General features: G+C 44.3%; 1 protein-coding gene across 1 annotated transcript in view; it reads right to left on the minus strand.

Annotated features, from left to right (window-relative positions):
- The window catches only part of LOC138249700 (uncharacterized), a 31,864-nt gene extending 10,806 nt beyond the window's left edge, over nucleotides 1-21,058 (minus strand). The window contains exons 1-3 of the mRNA XM_069203690.1: nucleotides 20,955-21,058; nucleotides 16,058-19,474; nucleotides 4,368-4,478 (exon numbers count right to left, since the gene is read on the minus strand). Of these exons, the coding sequence (XP_069059791.1) occupies nucleotides 18,209-19,201 (993 nt within the window). The 5' untranslated portion in view covers nucleotides 19,202-19,474; nucleotides 20,955-21,058 and the 3' untranslated portion in view covers nucleotides 4,368-4,478; nucleotides 16,058-18,208. The remainder of the gene's footprint in view (nucleotides 1-4,367; nucleotides 4,479-16,057; nucleotides 19,475-20,954) is intronic.
- Nucleotides 21,059-22,381: the final 1,323 nt, after the last annotated feature.

A 22,381-nucleotide genomic window follows, 5' to 3' on the forward strand; every position in this document is an offset into this window, starting at 1 on the left:
ACAGGCAGACTTTAGGGGATTCCCCTAGGGTACTCCCATAGTACATGGAATTATGCAACTAGCACTGGAATCTGTAGTTGCATGATTCAAACATGAAGCCATTATGTAGCTGGACAACTTGTGTTGATCAGTGTCCATTACATACCTTAAGATTGCTTCCCCACACTTACAAAGCCCAGGAAATTGAGTCTGGGGTTAGTGGCAACACCTCTGGTCATGCAGGGGTGCCCTCACACTAAGAACCATGCACCCTGCCCTTGGGCTGACGGGCCTACCTTCGATGTGACTTACAGGCTCAGAGGCAAACCTTAAATCTGGCGTGAAATATGCATGCATCATTTCACAGGCTGTAATGGCAAGCCTGTAGTCACAAACTATTATTTTGCTGTGCCATCGGAAAAAAATCCAAGGAAATAAACATTGATTTCTAAATGTATCCAAGACAGACACTGTAAAAGGAAACTGAAGTTTGGGGCAGTGGGGAAAAATAAAATGTAGCTGATCCCTGCAGGTAGCACTTTTGGCTAAAAATGGTTAAGCCAGCAGCTGTCACAAACAAGTGCCTCTGAAACAATAGGAGTTTGAATGCAAAGATAAAAAGATCAGCTATGCCCACAATATCTACTGTAACAGACTTGCGGTGAACAAATAGTGCCTTGCAATCTTCGAGCACTTTAGGGCGCAATGCAATTTGAATCAACTTGCATAACAGGAGCTTTGAAAGGATGCTAATTAGAGCAAACTAAATGGTGGGTTAAATAGCACTGTGTGCTGCAAAGGGACATTCCTTTGTTTGTATAGTAGTTCAAACGGAGTGTTTTGTAAAATGTTGGCAATTTTAAATAAAGCTGTTCAAACTGGTTTGGTTTGCTGTGGCTAAAGGGGGCACAGCTTCGCCGGAAGGAATTAAAGTGCATGTGCCAGATTTATGGGCACATTAGTTAGTTGTGAGAATTGTTTTGTTGTGATCACAACTATTTTAGACTGTTACGTGCCAGAGGTATCAAACTTTAACCACCTCTTCTGCCTCGCCCGAACTGACCACTAACAAGCAAGGACTTTTAAAGGACACGAACCAACAAATGAAATCGCTTGAACCAGCAGTATAAGGCAAAGGGTTTCCCTTTCTCTAGACGTTTCTTTCAGCATTCCTGCTGCCCGATAGTGATGCGTTCTTGGTGAACCTACAAGCCCTATATATTCCCGCACCCAGAAGAGCCCAGCAGACGTAACAGTATATTGGTTTAAAAAATCTGCCATAAATGGAAGTTATAGAAGAAAACGTGGAGAGAAATGGCTCTTTTTACCTCAATTGCAACATATATTTTTGTTATTTTAGCTGTTACTTTCTGTAGGAAAACCTTGAAGGGTCTACACAAATGACCCCTTGCTGAATTCAGAATTTTGTCTACTTTTCAGAAATGTTTAGCTATCCAGGATCCAGCATTGTTTTCATACCCATTTCGATCACTAACTGGAAGGAGGCTGAAAACACACACAAAAAAAATATATATAAAAAAATGGGGTATATCCCAGTAAAATGCTAAAATTGTGGTTTTCCAGTTCAAGTCTGCCTGCTCCTAAAAGCTGGGAAGATGGTTATTTTAGCACCGCAAACCCTTTATTTATGCCATTTTCAAGGAAAAAAACACAAGCCTTCTTCTGCAGCCTTTTACCCCCATTATTTTGGCTGTTTTCTTGGTCTTCTTCAGGGGACCCTACAAACTCTAGGTACCTCTAGAATCCCTAGGATGTTGAAAAAAAACAGGATGCAAATTAGGCGTGGGTAGCTTATGTGGACAAAAAGTTGAGGGCCTCAGCACGAACTGCCCCAAATATCCCAAAAAAAGGCCTGGCAGCGAAGGTATTAACAGCTGGAAAGAGAAAAATGGGGGAGAAAGAAAACAGAGTAAACAGAGTAAAGGAAAGAACGGATTGAGATAGGTCAAACAGACCCTCCCAAATAAAGATGGAGGCTAAAAATAGATTTAATTGCCCCCATCCCCACTGTCCTCAAACAGAAGTTAGAGTGGAACAGCAGGAGGTGCATCAGCAGAGTTGCATGTGAACCCAAATACACCAATATTGGGACACTTCAGATCACGATTGGGAGTACAGACAGGGCTGTGTCCCGGATCAGTGCTGGAATAACAAAGGTAGCGTGTCAGGAATGAGAATAAGAGCACTGTGTAATGCCTGGTATTGGAATAATGAGTCACTGCAGGTTAGGGTTGGGGTGCACTGACAGTTTTATGTGGGCTGCAGTACTGGAATAGTAACGACACACAAGGCCAGAAGTGATGTACCTTAATGGAGCTGTGCATGGAACCTAGTATTGGCGTGCCAGTGTAACAGAGTGTTAGCCTGCAAGTGCCCAGGTGAAGCTGTGAATGGGGCCAAGCATGGAAGTGGCATTGACTCAACCACAGAAGCGAAGAGCCCTGAAGGGCATGCGAGTGTGAGCCTCAGTAATGAGGAGAAATGTGCACTGAATTTTAGAAATGATGGATTCTTGTAGAGCTGTGGTGGCTCCCATCAACAGTGGCGTTGGATGTCAGACTTGAGGTGCACTAGCTGAGCGGTGTTTTGTTCTTTTGCATACGGCACTGGCTTGGTAGTGGGACGGAATATTAGAATCACGCTGCAGTAAGAGAACTGTATGTGAGTGGGGTCCCAGTATACGAAAGGAAGTGACCTCGCAGGGGTAGAACAAAGACGCACTGATGGAGCTGCGTGAGGTCCGTTTACTGGAACAGCAGTGTGTGTGTGCTGACTGTAAGAACTGAGGTGCTCTGGCAGACAACGTGTGTGGGGTAATGGCACAGCTGAGGGCTTGGAGTGTGTGTACTGAGGTGCACTGACGGAGCTGCACGTGAGGCCCCAGTACTGGAACAGCAGAGTGTGAGGTGCTCTGGCAGACAGTGTGGGGGGTGTCCTGGCATGGGTACAGCTGAGGGGGTGAGTGTGTGAACTGAGGTGCACTGATGGAGCAGCGTGCAGGGGATCCTCCAACCTTGTAACACTCTATAAACAAAATTCCAAGGAAAGGCTGAAGCCAGGCACCTGAGAGAGGGTGCAGAGAACCCACAAACAACAAAAGTGACCAAGATAACAGCCTGATTTATAGCCTTGTTTACCAGCTAAGCTCAGAGCAAGAATACTCTGCAAATGAAAAGGGAAGCTTCCCTGGATAGGAGCAGGAGACTAAGTTAAAAAAAAAAAAAAAAGCCCCACTACAGACCTGATAAACAGGAGAAAGTGTAATTATACTGTAGCTGGTCCCTGCTCCCACACAGGAGGGACAACGAAGCACGATTGACCACTAGGAAGCAATGATTTTTAAATGAGACAAACTAACAAATGAAAAAGCTGGAAGCCCACAAAAGAAGTATACAAGAGGTTGTATGCTTGCGCTCGACCTAATGAGTGCAGAAAAGACAATGATAAATAGGAACGTCCAGTATATGCAGCGCTTTGGAAAGGTGAATCTTTAAGTGCTGTATAAATTTGCATAAATTGAAAGCTGTTTAATCACAGTTTAGAACATTAAAAGTAGTACATATGTAAAAGCTGAATCATGTATCGACAAAAAAAACTAAAACTATTTTTATGTATAGGGAACTAATGTCTATAAATCACAAATGCCAGTTATGCAGGGTAATAAAATATATATGTATAAATAATCAGTAGCAGACTTCAGAAGAATGACAGGCCGAGTTAGTTTTAGTATGACTCTACCTCAATCTGCAAGTCAGAGCAAAGGGTGCTTAGTCCGAGGAGTAACAAACTGAGGGACGCCCTCTAGTTACTGTGTGAATACTGCTGCAGATTTCAGGCCTTCCTAACGTTCATAGCGAGTGAGCAACAAACGCTAGTGCAATGCTCCACACAGGCTGACAAGCAGGCATGCAATACAGGAGGGAAAGTTATGGTAGCTCATCTGTGTAATGAGCTGTAGTGAACAAGGGGAAAGGAGCCGTAAACCACAAGCAACTGATTCTCTGCAAAACTCTGGTGTGTCACATCTAAGGAAGGAAACATCAAAATCCTCCAAAAGCGGTCTGTAGCAAGATTGGCAAAAGGAAACCAGCTGCCACTGTCCAATGACAGCCAATTAAATGAGTGACTGAGGCCAACCAATGGTAATTGGCAGGCACTAGGCTCATTATAAGCGGTTTCTGGTTTAAACCAATCTAGTTGGCAAACAATAGCACACAAGCCATCTCAGATGAAACCTAAAAATGGGGGGAAAAGCCAGTTTACTACCCAAATAACTCATTAATCACGATAGGAGTTCAGTAACTATTGCACATTCACTAGGCATTAGAAAAATATTATGCAACATAGAATACGGGAGCAGGTATTACCAAGTGACTGTAGAGTTTGTAGCTTTGTTTCACTCCAGAACAGCAACTTCTGCCATGCTCCCAGGGATCTATGCGCTGGTGCTTCTGGTGTAAATATCTTCAAACAGTCAGCTAAAAGAAAATAAATTAATACTTAGAATCCCCTGCTGAAAGACATGAGTAATCGGCTATGTCCGGTATCAGTAACAAACAAACATTTTCAATGCAACGGGTCTTGCATTTGCTCGAGTTAGAGCTATTAGCGTTGTAAACTCCTAACCGGACTTTTCTTGCCACACAAATTAAAAGAAAATAAATGCAGCGCTATCGCACTATGTAAAATGCAGCACGATCATGCTGAAATTGAAAACAGAAAAACCGGAAACTATTGCGCTACGTGGAAAATAAACAGATAAAGTAGTCTGGAAACCATGCTGAAAACATCGAGTCTCGTATGTTTTCAGTAGTTTACCGGTGCTGTGTAGGTGAGCTAAGCACCGGAAAAGGCAGGACGTATGCATGTTTTTCACAAATGAAAGTGACTGACGTGACATGGGCGTGGTTAGAAGCCCAAAGAGATTACTACAGGGGACGGAGCGCTTTGCGCTCGCCTCTAAAAACCGATAGGAGGATAGGAAAATGCCACTTAAAGATACCATAATGTGCAACCATGGTGTAGAGTTCTAATGATGGCTAAGACAGAGTGCCAGTGCCTTGGAGAAACATAATGCATATTTTTGGTTTGGTTGGCATCTATATAACTCTGGTGGGTCAAAATCTATTACATCTGTAAACATCTGAATAACTGTTCACATCTCTGTTGGGTCAGCAACTAAAGTACACACACAGTAAGCAAGTCACCACAAAAAATGAAACTTAACCAGGGATCTGTTCTCTAACTTTGGGATCTTTTGCAAATTTGCCTGCTTTCAATGTATGAAAAGGTCATGTTGAGAATTGTTTATGTCCTACTTACAGCAGTTTTGTTGAGTCCCCCAAATCCAACCATTTTAAAACTCTCCCTGAGCTAATGACTGGATAGGCCCAGAGCTAAGCTGCAGGTTGCTTGTTTTTAGAATCTCAAACTATTCAAGTGTTCAAATGACATGGGGTGAGTAGGTAGCATTGGCATTTAAGGAAAAATCCCAGAGAAAAATAAATTGTTTTAGGGAAGCAACTTAATGGATCAGCATCAGGACCTGCATGCTTAGAAGAGAAGCAGCAAGTAATGAATTTAGATAGGTGGTGGGGCAGCAGCTACACTTAAAGAAACTCTTTAGAAGAGCAAGGCTATTGAGAGATTTGGCTCTGGCATCCAAGTGATAGCAGCAGTGCATCGAACCCCATCAACAGACCAGGGAGTTTGGGGGTCGAATTCGGTTATAGAGCGTTAAATTATGTATGACTTTCAGAGTACAAAAGTAGGGCTTCAGTTGCTTACTTCCATAAAGAACCTTTCCAAAAGATTGAGAAAATGCTGAACTTTGTGCTTAATTAATTCGTGCGAAATGGTGCATTTTGCAGTAAAAAAAAACAACTAATACACATTGGTGTAAGACAAGCTTCGTTTTACTATGATAAAAGAGTAGGCTGTAGATGAGGAACTCCGAGGACTCTGATTAGGTACCACTGGCAATGTTGGAAAAAGGACTACTAACTTCGTATCACACAGGGAAAGATTCTGTGAAGACATATGAAGTGTTCTCCAGTGTGTAAGTCTGCCAATCTTGATGCTGCACAAGGAGTGTTACTCTGATTTGAAGGCTCCTAAGTAAACGTAGAAAGCTAAGTACAAAGGAACACAGGACGCAGAAAAAGTCATTTCAAGTCTGGTGAGTACAAGTCTCAGCAAGTGATCTAGATATAAAATCAAACAGAAGGTGGGTGGGAGCACATTGCCTCACATCCCAGCACTCAATTTAATTGCAATGCATAATAATTATTTCAGTAGTAGTCTAATTTTTCACCTGTGGTTGTGCAACCTGTACTGTGTAAATCTCAAAGTGTTTCTGGATTTATTCCTTCATCAGTAGAGAGCAACAAGTCGTTTTGGGGGTTCTGGAAATGCTGTGTGAACGGAAATTTGTGGTGGAAAAGGTGTCTATTCTGTAGCAGTAGGCTCTGCTCTGGCAAAAGGCTGATCTAGCGCATTTGCACGTCCAAATGAGATATCGCCAGGGCTTCCCTGAAAAGGCTGGGTATTAGCTTGGTGGCCCCCCACTGTAGGAAAGCATTGATCAGGCCCATAAACACCGTGCAATGACATGGAGGAGAATGGCATCATCAAATCTACCCTGAACATCTGAGATACCTAGTGGTCAATTTATTTTACACAGCACAGTTGTAGCAATCATGCTAGCCCACTGGCATGTTGGATAGATCAAGCCCCCCGACCCCTCCTTCACAGGGGTTGCCAGATCTTGTGCACTGCATCAGGCTGCTTCAGCACAGTAACCTACCTATATCAAGAGTTGCAGGCTAATGTGGTTACACCTTTGAGATAAGTCTGAGAAGAAACGGGAAAAGGACATTGCATCACCAATTTCTGATGCAAATTGGGCCGCAATACTCACCAACGTATACAAAGTGTCAAGGAATGCTCAGTTCAAACTCCTCAATTTCTATATTCTACATAGGGCATACATCTTCCCTGGTAACATTATTTGCTTATTTCAAGTCACTACTGCAGGATAATCTAGATATGGAGCGCAGAGAGAAACTGCTTTAAGTGATAGGATTGCCTGAATTGACGGATTTTTGGGAAGAGAAGGTAGAGTATATTAACATGGTTACCCAAAGGTCCATCCTGCACACTTCACTGGCATGTCTGCTAGGGAGATTCCTGCGCTCACACTCATAAAACCACCACCAGATTTGCAGACCTAGCCTTAATACTGTAACAGAGGGAGAGAACCATGCATTGGAAGGCGCCAGGAGGCCCAATAGTTATTAAATATAGGGATGACCTCATTAAGAGGTTAGTCTACAAGAGTATGCTTCTATTTGAGGAGGCAAGAAGGGCCAAGGATTGGGATAGTGTAGTGGACTGCTTAAAGGAGCCGGACCTCAAATAACCCAGGACACTCCCCCAACCGTAGGCGAACCAGCAACAGAGTGACATGAACCTTTAATTATTAGTTTTGGCAGAAATTCGCCTGGAGCACAGCATACTTAGAGACTCTGCAGTAGTACAAATCTCCAGGGCTATATCACTCAGGGGAACACACTGGTGGAAGTGCTGGGAGGTAGGAGGAGCACAAGATGAGGTATAAGTTTGTGTTGTATAAATAAACCTACAGCAACCTTACCTTGATCGGACACTCATTAATATGCTTATTACTTGATTACTGAAATATGAAATGAGTGAAAATTACTTAATGTACTAATCAGACCGAGCAAAAGGTGCCTGTATTGTTGCAGAGGGCCGAGATGGCGCCTCGACCACTGGCTCCTCCAACAAGAGGACTTTCGGGAGTTATGCCAACAACAATTCCTGGCTGATAACAAGGGATCTGTGACTTCCCAAGTTACGCTCTGGGAGGCTCAGAAGGTCATGGTCCTGGGTCGCCTCATTAGCTATTTCAGGGGTGAGAGAGACCAGGTCAGAAATAGGACCAGAGATCTTGAGGAACGCATGCTGGTCCTGGAACCCCAATATATGGCAGCATCATAGGAATCCCTCCTGCAAGACTCACTCCATACTCAAGACAATGCTGCAACAAGAACTCACACAGGAGGCGAGGAAGGTCTGGTTAGCCACCTGTAGTAGGGTCTACCAGTGGGGCGATAAGGCTAGCAAGACACTGCACTGACTGTACTCGCTGGAGAGGCAGGGGACTCTGTGGCTTACTTGCTGACAGACGATGGTTCCCTGGTGACTGGGGGGTACACCCATTGCAGATGCCTTCGCACCTTACTACCATTTGTTGTATAGTCAGATACTGCAAGCCCCCGGGCAGACCTACCTCAATTTTTAATCTGATCTACGAGTGAACTGCCCCTGGACCTTACGAGAGCAGAGATTGTGGTAATACCTAAACCTGGCATGGAGGGTACAAACTGGGGATACTACAGACCAATATCACTCAAACTCTGAGGCAAAAAAGTCTGGGCCACAAATGCTAGCTACCCACCTTGCGGGAGTAATCACTCACCTTGTGCACCCTGACCAGTCCAGATTTATGCCCCATAAGGCTACCTGACAATCTACAGAGATCACAATCGCCCCAAGTAAGAATTTTTTGAACCATAGAGCCCTCTTTTCCATTGATTTTCGGTAAGCCTTCAACACAGTGGCATTTATATTTAGCTCCCCGTCCACATTGAATGTTGTCCAAAATTTGACAGAAATCTACGCCTCCTATACACCAATCGGAGGGGCCGGAGTACGCATTTGGGGATGACTTCAGAATGGTTCCTGGTAAACCGGGGCACCCGGCAGGGGTGTTTTATGTTGTACTTATTCGAACTCCTGGTGGATTGGGTACAGATCAACTCACTTCTTCAGGGCTTCCAGTGATCAGATGAGGTTAGACGATAAAATATGCTATGCGCAGACATCCTCATTTTGAGAACGATCCCACTGTTTCGGGTCCTAGGGCGCTCCAGATCTTGGACCTCTTCAGCTCTTACTCCGGTCTTTTGATAAATCGCCAAAAAACTGCAATCTATCCACTGCTCCCTGCCCAGTTGACATGCCATGGGCAGTGTGAGTACCGATCCTTCCTCTGATTCTAATATTTAAGGGTATTTGTCACTGACAATGCAACACACTCCTTTGACCACAAATTAATGCCTAAGTTGGTCACCGCAAGCCTCATGTTTAAGTTCTGGCCCACCGTTCCCCTTCTGGGGCATTCGGCCAACTTCAAAATCATCTCTTTACCATGCCTACTCTACCAATTGCAGAACCACCCATTCCTGATTGATAAAAACTTTTCTGTACAGTTAACATACTAATCAGATTATTATTGTGGAATGGCAGTGTACCTCATATTACTTTGGGATAATGCTGCATGCCAGCTGTTAAGGGAAGGATTGCCACTCCCGATGTACTAATATTACTGGGCGGCACACGTTATTGTTAATGGGTGGTGGTTTGGGGGCTTTACCAACCAGGCGCATTCAGTAGAGGCATGGTTGCTTGCGGGTCCACACTTGTACGGTGGGGCAGCGTCTACGGCTCTTCCACCTCCCACACAGGCAGCCTTGAAGGCCATTGGGTGGGCCAATGTCTCACGCTGGAGACTCCATTGTGGTGGGGCACCAAACTTCCACAGGTGACATCATTGCAAGGCTTCTCTGCCTGTGACGTCTTTGCCATCTCAACGCTAGAAGTGTTTGGGGCCCACACACTACCAAAGGGCGCTTTAATGGCTGGGTTTAATAGTAGCTAAAAGAGATCTCTAGAGGTTGGAATAGTGGTAGATGCTGCGAGTTAAAAAAAATAAAATAAAAGGGGGGGGGGGGGTTAGAAATAATTTTAAAAAATGTAATAAAAGAAAAATAAAATGTGCTTTCACAGACGCCACAGGCCGCCTCGCACTCCTCTTCTGGTATCCAAGCATTCACTGGAACATCAGCACAGGCTCTCCCAGCAATCCTGGAGCTGCTTTCATGCTAAACCTAGCATGAAAGCACCGTAAGGATTAGTCTGAATGGCTTGGACTGCCACTCAGACAAACCTGGGGTCTGTGCAGTTTCTCCAGCCTGGCTGTCCAACACAGCCTGGTTGGAGAAACCTAATTGTGCATGTGTTTGGCCAGCCTAAGACAGCCAGCCAAACATGCGCACTTAGGTGCACTCTCTCCTCCCCTCTCATACCTCCCCTGGCCCAGCCCCACCCCTCCGTGCACATGCTGCTGGCTGAGCCAGCAGCTATAAAATAAAATAAGTAAATATTGTTTTATTTTACAGCTCCTAGCCCTTAGCCAGGGAGGGTGACGCTCCTCCTGGTGCGTTGGGTAGTGCCATTCACAATTATGTTTCAGTGCGGATCGAACGTCTGGCGCTAAATCACAATGAGACACGCCTATTTCCGTCTGTTCGTGGAACCTTGCAGAGTTTTCTGTAACTGCACTGAGTAAAACTCAGTACGTTCGGCCCAGGTCGATTTAGTGTGCACTTAGAATAGTGTTTTGCACGAGAGAGCTAGGGCTGAATGCCCCGAAAATTAAACTGTACTGCTGGCATTTCCAAAGTTTCAGAGAGAAGACCTAGAGACAGAAGAGAGGGGAAAGGAGTCTAGACTCTGTTGGAAATGTTAATATCCTTCTGCAAATCAGGAGCTGCTGATTAGTCTTGCAAAAAAGAACTTGGTAGATTGAAGGGTGGGATTGAAAACTGTGTTGTGCAAGGTGAAAGGGACTTTTTTTTGGGGGGGCTGTTGGATTATGGGAGTTCAACCTTTTGTTTTTTCAGCAGTTTGGCTGCGTACAGCCATGTGCAGAAAGTTTGGACCTCTTTGTGCCTCCTTGTGGGCACTTCAGGTTGGGACCACCCTGCTGTGAGAAGCATCACTCTACATAAATGGTAGACCTTGGAGAGAAGCCTAGAAAGGACACGTGAAAGAACCGCAGACTTGGTCTGAAAGCACAAACAGTGGATACACATACTGCCTGCTTTTACTGATAAAAGTGGGACCCACTTGTCATTCCAGTTCCAGGTTTTCTAAAACCACAGAAGGGAGTGGTCCAAGAAGTACTCAGGACCACTGTAAAAGGAACTGGTGTATCCCCGACATGGAAACAACATCCAAGCCGAACACTGCTTACCAGCTGGTCACCTACCAAGAAGCACCTAGAGGATTGTTGAGAGAAGGAAGTAATCTGCCAACCCTGCAGCATTCCCCGTGTCCAGAGGGCCTACACAGGAGGCAAGACTGCAGAAAATGGTCACCTAAGCCGTGCTCTCCATCTAGCTAGTGAGGCCTGTAAAGGGCTTACCTCCCACTCGAGCACAGCTGTGTGTGTGGCCGGATTAATAGGGCTGAAATGAAGAGTTCAGTTAATTGAAAAGAAAGACTGCGCAATAACAAAACTACAGGCATAATATACACCTGAGACTATTCATTCTAGGTAATGACAGGGGAAGGGAACCACCTGAACACAAGGTTGGGGGACCAATAGCAGGAAGAGACAAGCCAGCACACTAAACTGCATCCTGTACATTTCCATGTGTGTAGTACTGAGTTTAGTTTTTTTATTAAAGTACATTTATTCTAGAAATGTAAGAAATGGGTAGGACGATCGGTTAATATACCAATGAATGTTTGCTGAGTGCTGAACCCAAGAACCTCCACACTAACTCCATGAGAAAACATCAGTACCACAGAGTTAAACGTTAAAAGGGTTATACTTTGTCAGTTTACAGAGCCGTACTAGGACTGGTGGGGAAGGGTAGATTTATACCTTTATCTTGAGTTTTGTATAGAACGAACTTGACCTGAGGGTATCAGAGTTTTTTAGAATGTGCATAGCAACATTTAGAGAATATACAAGGAAAATAAAAACAATAGGCAGAACATGGTAACAGCATGTAAACGGTGGAGGAGTAGCCGGTTATCTGCAGCATTTACCAGCAATGCGAGGAAAATAATAAAATCAATGGGCATACATGGTAATAAAATATGACCGATGGTGGGGTAGGATGGCGTATAAAGTTCAGAGGTAGCAAACGTAGGTTATTTCAAATGTTCGAGGAATGCACAGATAAATTCAAAAGGTAGAGTTATTCAGGTTAAATGCTGGTAGGAGGGGGAAGTTCGTCTGGGAAGCTGATTGTTTTAGGTGAGTGGATTAAGGTACTGGGAGAGAAGTAATTTGAGTCCTCCCCCCCCCCCCCCCCCGAAGTGTAGGAATGAATGATTGTTACGTTGATACCGTGGCAGGGCATTCCAAGTTCTAGGTGCATTTCCAGAGAAGGTATGCCGAGTGATTTTGGAATCAGGAGTAACGCGTTTGAAGTTCGCGGGGACCTCTTTGGTGTAGCTTTTGATCCTTTGTCCTGATCACTACCCGATTTTGGACTGCACAGCTTCTCTCCTAGCAAACTTTAACATCTCTCGACACAGATATATCTTCAAACCTCACTGAAGACACACTGGTGTTTCTCAGGACTCGTCCATCCCCCATCTACAACATTTACCATAACCCTCTACCATGACAGATTCAATCCTTTGGACCAACTTATTTTATACATGCAAAAGTCCCAAAAATTTTCGGAATTGGTATCTTAATTCATTGGTGTTGAATAAAATACTGCCCCAGATGTGGATACAAGAAGCTGCTACAATAGACCCCAGCCTTGCTAGGCCAGGAATCCCTCTTCAGAGGATAGAGTAAAAATCCAGGGAATAATGCTAGATACAGAATTCAAACTACAGTCTGTCTTTTACTCTATCATCTAGACAACAAAGACTGTACACCCAAGAGTCCTCAAATGCTCTCCTAAAAAGGTGCAACAGGTCCAAAAGTAAGTAGCTACTCTTATACATCCTAAACCTTCAAACTGTAAAATCCCTCCCATGTTGAGCATTCATTTTCTCCCAGTTGCTCGTTAGATTGATTTCTAAGCACTATGCTTAAGCAGAGGGCTCCTACGAATTACATTAATGTTCCAGATCAGGAAAAAAAAAAAAACAGACATCACCACCGCTGTATGTCAAAGTTCTACAAGTAAAAGTGTTGCCGCCCTGTCAAATTCAAATCCCCCAAAATTCAAATAAGGAAATCCTAAAAAACACTTAGTCTTTTGGAAGGCCATAGAAACATGGCTTAGGTTTCAGGTCGGAGCAATCTTTACTCACTCGAAGACACACCCTTCCATCACTAGCTAGATATATACAAGGAACCCTTAGTGAGTCTCAATGATGGCCAAGCTAGTCTGACATCCAAAGGACACAGCGCAACACATCCTTCATGAAAGGATTCATTAATAATAAGTTAAGAGGAATGAAGCACACCTGTATCCATTCTCATGCACTCTTATAAAGTATGCCTACCAGACGTGTCAAATGTGATACAACCAGAACATGGCATGTTAGAACCTCCTGCACCACAACCAATTCTTACCACTTTAAAGAGAACAGATGACAGACAATCCAAAACCTGCTCCTTGTTTGCCATATGTGTTGCTTTAAAGTTGGCAGAGTTTGGTGTGGAAGCCACTACCAGCAGCCAAGGACAGGGCTTTGATGCTTCATGGACTTTTTTCCAATATGCTGTTCCTTATGTTGTGCTGGTTCTGCACCAGGAACTGTCTTGATTTTGTTGCCTAACTCCCTCTGCCATCCGCTCCAGGATTTGACTTTGTGGCCACTCACTGACAATGTAATCTTTCTTTCCATGACATCACTTCTTATGGCACGTCCTCTCTCCTATTAGATAATTAGGAAAAAAGGCCAGAACATCTGCTCCTTATCGCTCACTTATATTTTCTTTTCTCTACCACTCACTTGTTAGCCAAGTTATATTCCTTTCCAAGATTTTACTGTTTATGCCACACCAAAAGACTGGAACAGCAACAATTCTGGGAGGGCACAACAGGAGTGAATTCCAAACACCAGTTAATTATGTGGTTTCCACCCCCACATTCCTACTGAGTGTATACTATTGCAAGTCTACACTGCTGCTCCTTTGTCGCTTTGGGTTTACTCCATGTGCTATCCTCTGGCCGCTTAATGCCTCCAGGGATTGAACAGTCCATTACACCTGGACCTACATATCTGCTTTAGTGGTGAAGCCAAACATAACGCTAAAATCCTTAAAAGAATCAGAATCTTGGGTTCAATCTTATAACTTAGTGCCACCCACACACAAAGGCTTCAGAGGAACTAGTAACACCGCAGATAACATCCTTGGTTTTTCAATAATATATGAGTCATTAAAGGTGAAAAAGCGCAGTTTGCTTGCTTGTTTTTAGAAACAATAGAATGGTCTTCGACGGAATGGACCTTTCAATACGTTGGTCCAAATTACAAAGATGGAGAATCACTTCCCCTCGGTTGAGAGCCATTCATTCTCTTTCTTGGTACCCTTGGGATGAAGTTTAACTCACCTACAACTGGCACTTTTCTAGTAAAATAAAACCAAACAGAAGCCTTAAACACAGCTGCGTGCTTGCATTCCATGTTTTTTTCCTTTATATGCAGTGGATTTGGCAGAAGCTTTAAAGGTCCAAGGGTCCCACCCCCTCAGTTCACCTCTGGCTCTTCAGTCTCTGCAATATGCAGAGGACACGGTCATCTGATCACACAGCTGCAGGACTGCAGAAAGCCCTTAATGATTAATAGTTTTAAGATTGTTTTAAAGAAATCCTCAACTTATTACTAATCTACGGTGTTCGTTTTTTAGCAATAACTATTGTAAGATAAGTGGTTGGCAAACCGGGGAAACTACAGTAGAGAAACAGTACTGTTACCTTGGTGTTTGGTGCGACGACAGAGGCTCTCAAAACAAACAGTGGGCACACAAACTCAAACTACATCAGTAGCATACACCAATAAACAACTTTACAACAGTTTGGAATCTACTTCTCTACCACCCTTAACTGTAATTCATTCAAAATTCTTGCCCTCTATTGATCACGGCCTGGTAGCATTTCCAGGAAAGATGCCATTGTACTTAAACCCCAATCCAATTTAATAAGGCATATTTTCTACCTTCCTAATTGTGTAAGCTAAACACACACCAGCCTGGACTAATCTACAGCAGCCGTCGTCTGAGGCGGATACTTCCGATTCTAGGTTTTGCTGATACCTTGTCCGCTCTGTGCTGCAAGACACTGTTTACAATTCAGTGCGCTTAGAAGCCCCCCAGAGCAGACCATTAGTTTCCGCTGACACTCACTTGGAATCTTACGATTACTCAGGTCCTGGAGGATTCCTTTTCTTTCTTGTTCTAGCTCATCCCTGGTGCATGGACCGAGTATGTGCATTTTTTCTCGTCTCTGCTCTTCCTTGTCTTTTTACAATGCACTTTTACAAACCCGCAACTGTACCACTCCACTAAACTGCAGCAATGCTGCCGTACACGTGGTTAGAAGACACCAGCAAAGGCAACAGCTCTCAAATAGGCGAGACCTACGGGCTTTGTTAACTGCCACAGGCTGAGGGATGCCAGGGACATGGCTGAGATCTGGTCTGCTTCATCAACAAATCCAGCAAACTGAGCACTGGTCATATTATTTGAACACTGCAAAGGTCATGCTGCATCCAAAAACCTTCTGGATCCTAGTGTCTTCTGCTGAGCCCTCCGAGGTGCAAATTCCATCTTTTCTAATGGATTAGGAAACCCAACTTCATAAAAAAAAATCCGCCTAAACGGCCGACATGTCTCAGGCAAAATTTAATTAGCTTACTTTTTTTGTTAGTCCGAATTTTGACAAATTCAGCCAGCGCACAGGCAAACAAGTAGTCTATAAGGCTAAATTTTAAATCAGTAACTTACACCTAATGTTCATCCCCTGACTTAATAATGGACAGAAGCCTGAAAACTGACTATCGCCATGGGTAAATAGGCTGTGGGCTGGATGTTGCTATTCATATGCTGAGAAATAAAGATGAGGAGCTCACCAAGATGGTTTTGTTGTGGCGAATTGCTTTATGTAAGTGGAGTATTTTAATGCAGCAAAAATTCACACACACAACGGAATCCAGTAACGCACATTCAGAGAAGCAATAAATCAAATGCAAAATAAATGAGGCTACTTACGTGAAGTACAGGTTTACATGCATGTTCTTTCTTCCCATCAATCATTAGTTTGAATGTGATCAGGGCTGCGGGTTCCGGACAGGGTGGGATTGGCAAGTCGTCTGAACAAACAGTGTATTCAAAGATGTTCAAGGAAGCAATCTTTCTCCCAACGTGGGCGAGAGCAGCTCTCAGCCATGGTCTGTTGCATCTAACCACAGGGAAATACCTATCTGAACAAAGTCTACCACTAAACCCAAAGAATGTAGCAACTGAAATGGCTCCTCTGACCATAAGGGTTAATTTATACTAAGCACGAGAAGCATATTTGCAAAATATACTAAGCTGGAGAAAAAATGGCCAAGATATGTCTGGATTTTAACAGAATTCAGAACCACACAATGGAAACTTTTTAACAATGAAAACGGCTCTCCCAAGCAACATGCAAAGCATTAACGATCTGAAATTAAATTGTTAAATAAATGGCGCGTTTCTAAAGCAAAGGAATAACATAGTAAAAATGTTGTGTCAAAGCTGGAATGGGACGCTCAAAGAATAATGAGTAGCTATGTACAACAAAGTGATTACCACCATATCTATCATACATACACCTTACAAGGGGGACTCTAGTGATTCAGACATGACATTCTTCATTTAGCAATCACCCAAATCACAGCTCCAAGAAAGAGGAGAGCCAACCAACCTGTGTCCCTGCCTTATGCACTTGCACAGTGCCCACCCACAGAGATGTGACATTTTCGAGAATGGGGAATCACTCATGCAGGGTGCAGAATTCAATCATCGCCCAAACCCCAACAAAAGCAAAGCTTAAAATATATTTTCAGGCTGACACAACCACTGCCATGTAGGCGGTGGTGACCAACTAATTTCTCTGTTGGGGGTAGGTATGAGTGGTGACAAAGTATAATCAACCCTTCACCTGAAAAGCAGAGCTAAAGTAAACACGCCCAAGCTGATGAACGTAGCTAACGAATTAACAGTACAACTATCAGCTTAAACATGGAATTCAACGAAAGCACCCCCCACCCCCCACCCCGGCTCATCTTCAAAGCAAGTACCCATGAGGCTCTATAACCCAACAGGACTCACTTTTCAAATCCACAGTACTCTGCGGAGGGGTGAAATTCCCACATGTAAAGGAACACGTTAAAAAGGATTTAAAAATTAAATTGACTGGGCTTTTACTAAGTTGGTCCTTCAATATCCTTTCTTAAAAAGGACAAAGATAAAAGCGAGGTACTACGCCTACAAAAGTCTTCCCTTTCCCTGGCCAGGAATGCAAGTTTGTGTACAAAAGAGCAAACTGAACGAAGGAACACAGCTAATCAAGTGCACAATAACGTTCCAGGACTTGCTGCAAGCTGCTCTTCATGACTGTGGGGAACCCAGAAGTTCGTTCAGAAACTGGGTTGCTATTTTCAGATTGAAAACAGCATGAATGAAGGGCCGGCAGAGGCAGTTTTTAAACTAAAGGCCATTTATAATAGAGGCCAACAGCAAGGATATTTATGGTCTGGAAAAGTCACTTTACTATGGAAAAGATCACAGTCTGCACCAGTACAATTGCTATAGAAATTGAGTTACAGAGAAATTAAACCATGAGCTAGCCGGAAGAATTTTCATCAGAAAGCCAAAACGCATTGTGTGGCTTTTCAGACAACCCTGTTTTCCCTGTGCGGTATCACCAGGAAAAAATCTTTAAGGAACAGAAGATGAGGGTGGGTGTACAGCAATGAATTCTCAAAGATAAAAGATGTGCCACTTAATGACTATACAGAAGACAAGTTATTTGAGCGATGCAACATGTTAATACTTTTCAGTGGCATCACACAAACACCCTATTAGCATAGGAAAAATACATTTTAATGAAGTGGACACCACACCATGGCAGGTGAACCAAAATCAAATGTGCACTTCAGAAAAGTCCAGTTAAAAAAAAAAAAAAAGACTCAAGTGTTAACTAGGGAATGCAATTTGGGGGGTCGGGGAGCAAATTTAGGTTAGCACTAGTCCGTCGTTCACCCCCCAAAAACATATATCGCACCGAGGGGCACGTACTAAAACATCTATACAAGCTTTTCAGAGGGGGGGGAGATGGGACATTTCTCCACAGGTGAAATACATTCGTATCACTGTGGAGAAATCCTAGAATCAGACCTTTGGCTGTGTGGCCTTGCGGCGTATGACTTTATTCTGGCGACGGAGAAAGTTGACCCGCCTCGTAACATTGCTTTTGGGAGGCTCCTTCTTTGACCGCTCTATCACATCTTCCGTGGAGGAATGAAACAAATTGCTTCCATCAAATGGTAAATCAAGCACCTTATTCTCAACTTGAGGAGGAATGCCCGAGATTCCAAACCAGACTCTCCGTCGTTTAAGGATGCCCGTAGCCATGGTCCTGGCAGACACATCTGCCTGATCATGGGCAGCCTGAGTGCTTGATGAAACAACAGCCAAGCCCTCCTTTTGGACTTCCAATACTTTGGCCTTTTCCTCTTCAGGGACGGCCTCTACAATTTCAGACAGCTGGGACCAAAGATACTGATGATAGCGATTTATTATAGCAGCTGCATTTGCCTCTTTGAGACCTAGCCCCCCAGCCTGGTAGATCCTTTTGCCAATGGCATCCAATGACTTAGCCTCCTTCCCAGGGATTGGGAAGTTCTCGGCTTTAGTTGTGCGACCGCCACTCGCAGCAAAGACCACTACAGAGTCTGCTGGAGGGTGAGCAATGGTCAGAATGTTACCATCCCCACGACCACGGTACTTCCTCTGCATTCCCCAATCTACAGTCATTACTGAAGCTGGCTTCTGCCACACAGTGTGGCACTGCTCTGCAATGTCTGAGTCCAGTGGGATCACTAATCGCTCCTGTCCAGGCGCATCAGAGCCACTGCGCGGTTTGTCTTGCTCAACCACTGTATTCTCTATGTTGAGTTCCTGGGCAGCTCGGAAAAGCAGCTGCTGAAATGGGTCACGTTCTTTTACCTTTTCACTCTTGACCGGTGTTGCTGGCTTTGCAACAGAATCATTAGATGATACGGTTTCATCCTTAACAGTGTCATAAACTGTTTTTACAAACCCAGACAAAACCTCAAGAGCTAACTCGTCATCACTGTCTGAAGCCATTGATACTTCTGCCATGCTTGGGACGAACTTCCAAACGGACAAGAGAAATAGGAACTAAGAGCCCATGCACAAAGAAATAATACACCACAAGAGGCCCAGCTCCAGCCACTGACTACTGCGGGACACCAACAGCCCTGCCAACCAAGGCGCTTACTGCCAACAAGAACTGAAGCAAAGGCCTTATTTTCCCTGTAGATAGCACAGAAACCAGAGCTGACAGGAAGCTGAACTCGAAGGTGCTTATCGGTCTGAAGAGCAGGAGAATGTAACAGCACACGATTGCCAGACCTAAAAAAAAAAAAAAAAAAAAAATTACAAAGTGTCAATTTCAAAGAAATACAAAATTGACCACTATACAAATTCATTATCCATAAATTCCAAGTTACTAAGTAATCATGAAAAGTAAAGAATCAATAATAAAATGTCACAACCTGGCGTGAAACCTCGACAAACGAGCTATGTGCTATAAAGCACCTAACATCTTGCAGAAATAACAGTCACGTAGTTACCCACTTTACATGCAATGTAGCGCTACTCTGAAAGCACTGATGCTTTCTAACCTGCGTTTCAAGGTATAGCCACATGCATCATAGCCAAAGTAAAATGCCCGAGGAGATTTCAAAAACGCATCGAGTAGCAAAATTATGCATTCATGAAATACAGGGAATGTTACTTCGAATCAATAGGTAGTATTTTTAAGAAGACCGGTATGAACGTTAAAGCATCAATGCCTACATTGCCCACATGAAGATTGCAAAATCAAAAAGTATGTGTACTGACGCTATTAAATATAAACTGTCACTTGAAGGGCTCAGTGCAGTGTCGGCCACCGCGATTTATCTTACATGCGAGGAGTTTTGATTTTGAACGTGAAACCCAAAACTCTCAACTCTCCACCGCTTGAAGTGGCGCTGACGAGCTAGCCATCCCCGTGATGATTATATTGGTGTCATCAGCATAAGTGAAAACCAAGCGTCCAAACGATATTTTTGGGGTAGGAGAGGAACACGATTTGAGTTAAAAAAAAAAAAAGAGCTGAACTTAATACTGATCCGTGGGGCACGCTGCAGGACAGAGAAAAGGGCTCTGAAATAAAAGCCGTCCACTACCATGTATTCCCTACTAGTCAAGAAAGAACTTAGAATTTGCAAGACCTTATCGCCAAACCCTAATAAAGCTCATTGGGCAACGAGGCATTCGCTGAAATACTACTGATGTGCTCAGTACGGGACTAGGGTGCTCTGCGAGTAGATCGCTGCCATTAAGCGAGCGGACCCTAACTCTACTCCTTATCTCAAACCCTAATTGTCTATTTCCCTGGACAAAGGGAGCGGCCCCCGTCGCTCACAGCATCCTGCGCGGGTGAATCCTACCCAACCTCACAGCCGGGACAACTGGAAGAGCAGAAACTGTACACAAACGCCTGTAAACCGGACTGCGCGCAGCACACACCAGCATTATAAAACTGGAGATTTAGGCGAAAAAAAGGTGGCGGGCGTGCATTTCCCCTTCACTTCTATAGAAGCGGCGGCACTCTTAGAGCTTGAACCGGTCTACCGGCATGCAGCCCGCAGGCGGCAATGTGAAGGTGCCCTGGCTGCGGCCTGCGCACAAGCACCGGGCCCGGGCCCGCGCGTGAGGGGCCCGCAGGGGATCGAGGAAGAGAGGACGGCTGGTAGCCTCGCTCTAAGGGAGGCTACGGGGGAAGCCCCGGCCGGGACCGGACCGAGGGTGTGACGTGACATACCGCTGCCCCCCGGGTCCTCACCTCACACCCGGCTCCACGTGCACCGTGCCCGCTCCCAGCTCCACCGGGGACCGAGACACACAGACCAGACCGGAAGAACGAAACCGGAAGTGCAGCCGAGACACATTCACTGGCATCAAAGACGGACTAAAGGCAGAAGCGGCTGCGCGGCGGCCATTTCTGAATGGTGTCGGTTCCCTGCAGCGGATGACCCGCAGGCGGCGGCACTGATAGTGACTCCCCACCCGGCCTTGAAATGAAGTGCTGTATTCATTCTTAGCGTATGCTACAAGAAAGTTGACGTTTTACCCTAAATCACGGAACATTTAAAAAAACAACAAACCGTGGACTACCTCAGTTTAGCCAGACCACCGGCCGATCAAGATGGCCGACCGTCGTGACGTCACAGAGCGTCCTAATGCAGTCACCCTGATAGTATTTATATAGCGCCTTCCTACCCCTGACAAAGCGTCCTAGAGCTTTTCGGCGAGTAGCATGCTACTGCTGAACCTAAGAAGAATTAGTGGTGGATTAGTATATGGAAATATGAGTACAGTATTGGTATTACTGTCAGTTAATTGGTTGGTTGCACTGACTGAGTAATGGAGGGATAGAGGAGGGAAGAATCCAAAAGTGTTAATTGGGACTTTATAGTAATAGGATGAGGCTTGGGATGAGTAAAAGGGAGGAGGGAAGAGACTGTGGAAAGCAGTTAGGGCGATCTGTATTGTGTAGAGCTTATAATCTCTATTCGGGGAGCTGATGCGTGTACCCTCACACACTAAGCTGTGCAGCAGGAACAGTGATCTTGTTTTCAGCCTACCTAGGAAGACAATTTAAGGTTTTATTACCCATTTCCTGCCTTTTCAAGTCCACATTATAACAAATAATACTGAATATAAGTTAAATTTTAAGGATCACAGACAACCAGTTTAAATCAGTTTTGTCCCGTGTCCCAAACATCCTTAAGATGACACTGGAGAGCGGGAGATAAAGGTATTGAGAGAGAGGGAGAATGGTTTCTTCTACTTTTCTATCATACCCTAAGGCGAATTGAAAATTCACCTTCTCAGGGCCCCCTTGCAAGGTGGAGCCGGCAGTTGACCACTCTGCCCATGCCTAAAAAATGTTTGTTTTCAAAACATAAGCACAAATTGTAATTGTATTAAGGACTATAATGTATAGACAGCTACATGGTACCAGCTTGACCATAGGGCAACAGGATGCACATCAAAAGGGGGGAGGGGGCATCTGAGAAAGAGAGCAAGACCAGTAATCTACACATCAACATGTGCCAGGCAGAAATGGTGTTGAATGAATAAAAGGATACCAAAAGGGCAAGAAATGTGATTGGTGACATAAGCATAGCCATCCACTTATTTAAAGGCAAGGATACTGCTTATTGCTTAACAAATACACCCTATGAATGAGTAAGGAAGTAGAAGAGT

Source organism: Pleurodeles waltl, chromosome 8 (genome assembly GCF_031143425.1).
Source record: "Pleurodeles waltl isolate 20211129_DDA chromosome 8, aPleWal1.hap1.20221129, whole genome shotgun sequence".
In the NCBI taxonomy this organism is placed as follows: Eukaryota; Metazoa; Chordata; class Amphibia; order Caudata; family Salamandridae; genus Pleurodeles; species Pleurodeles waltl.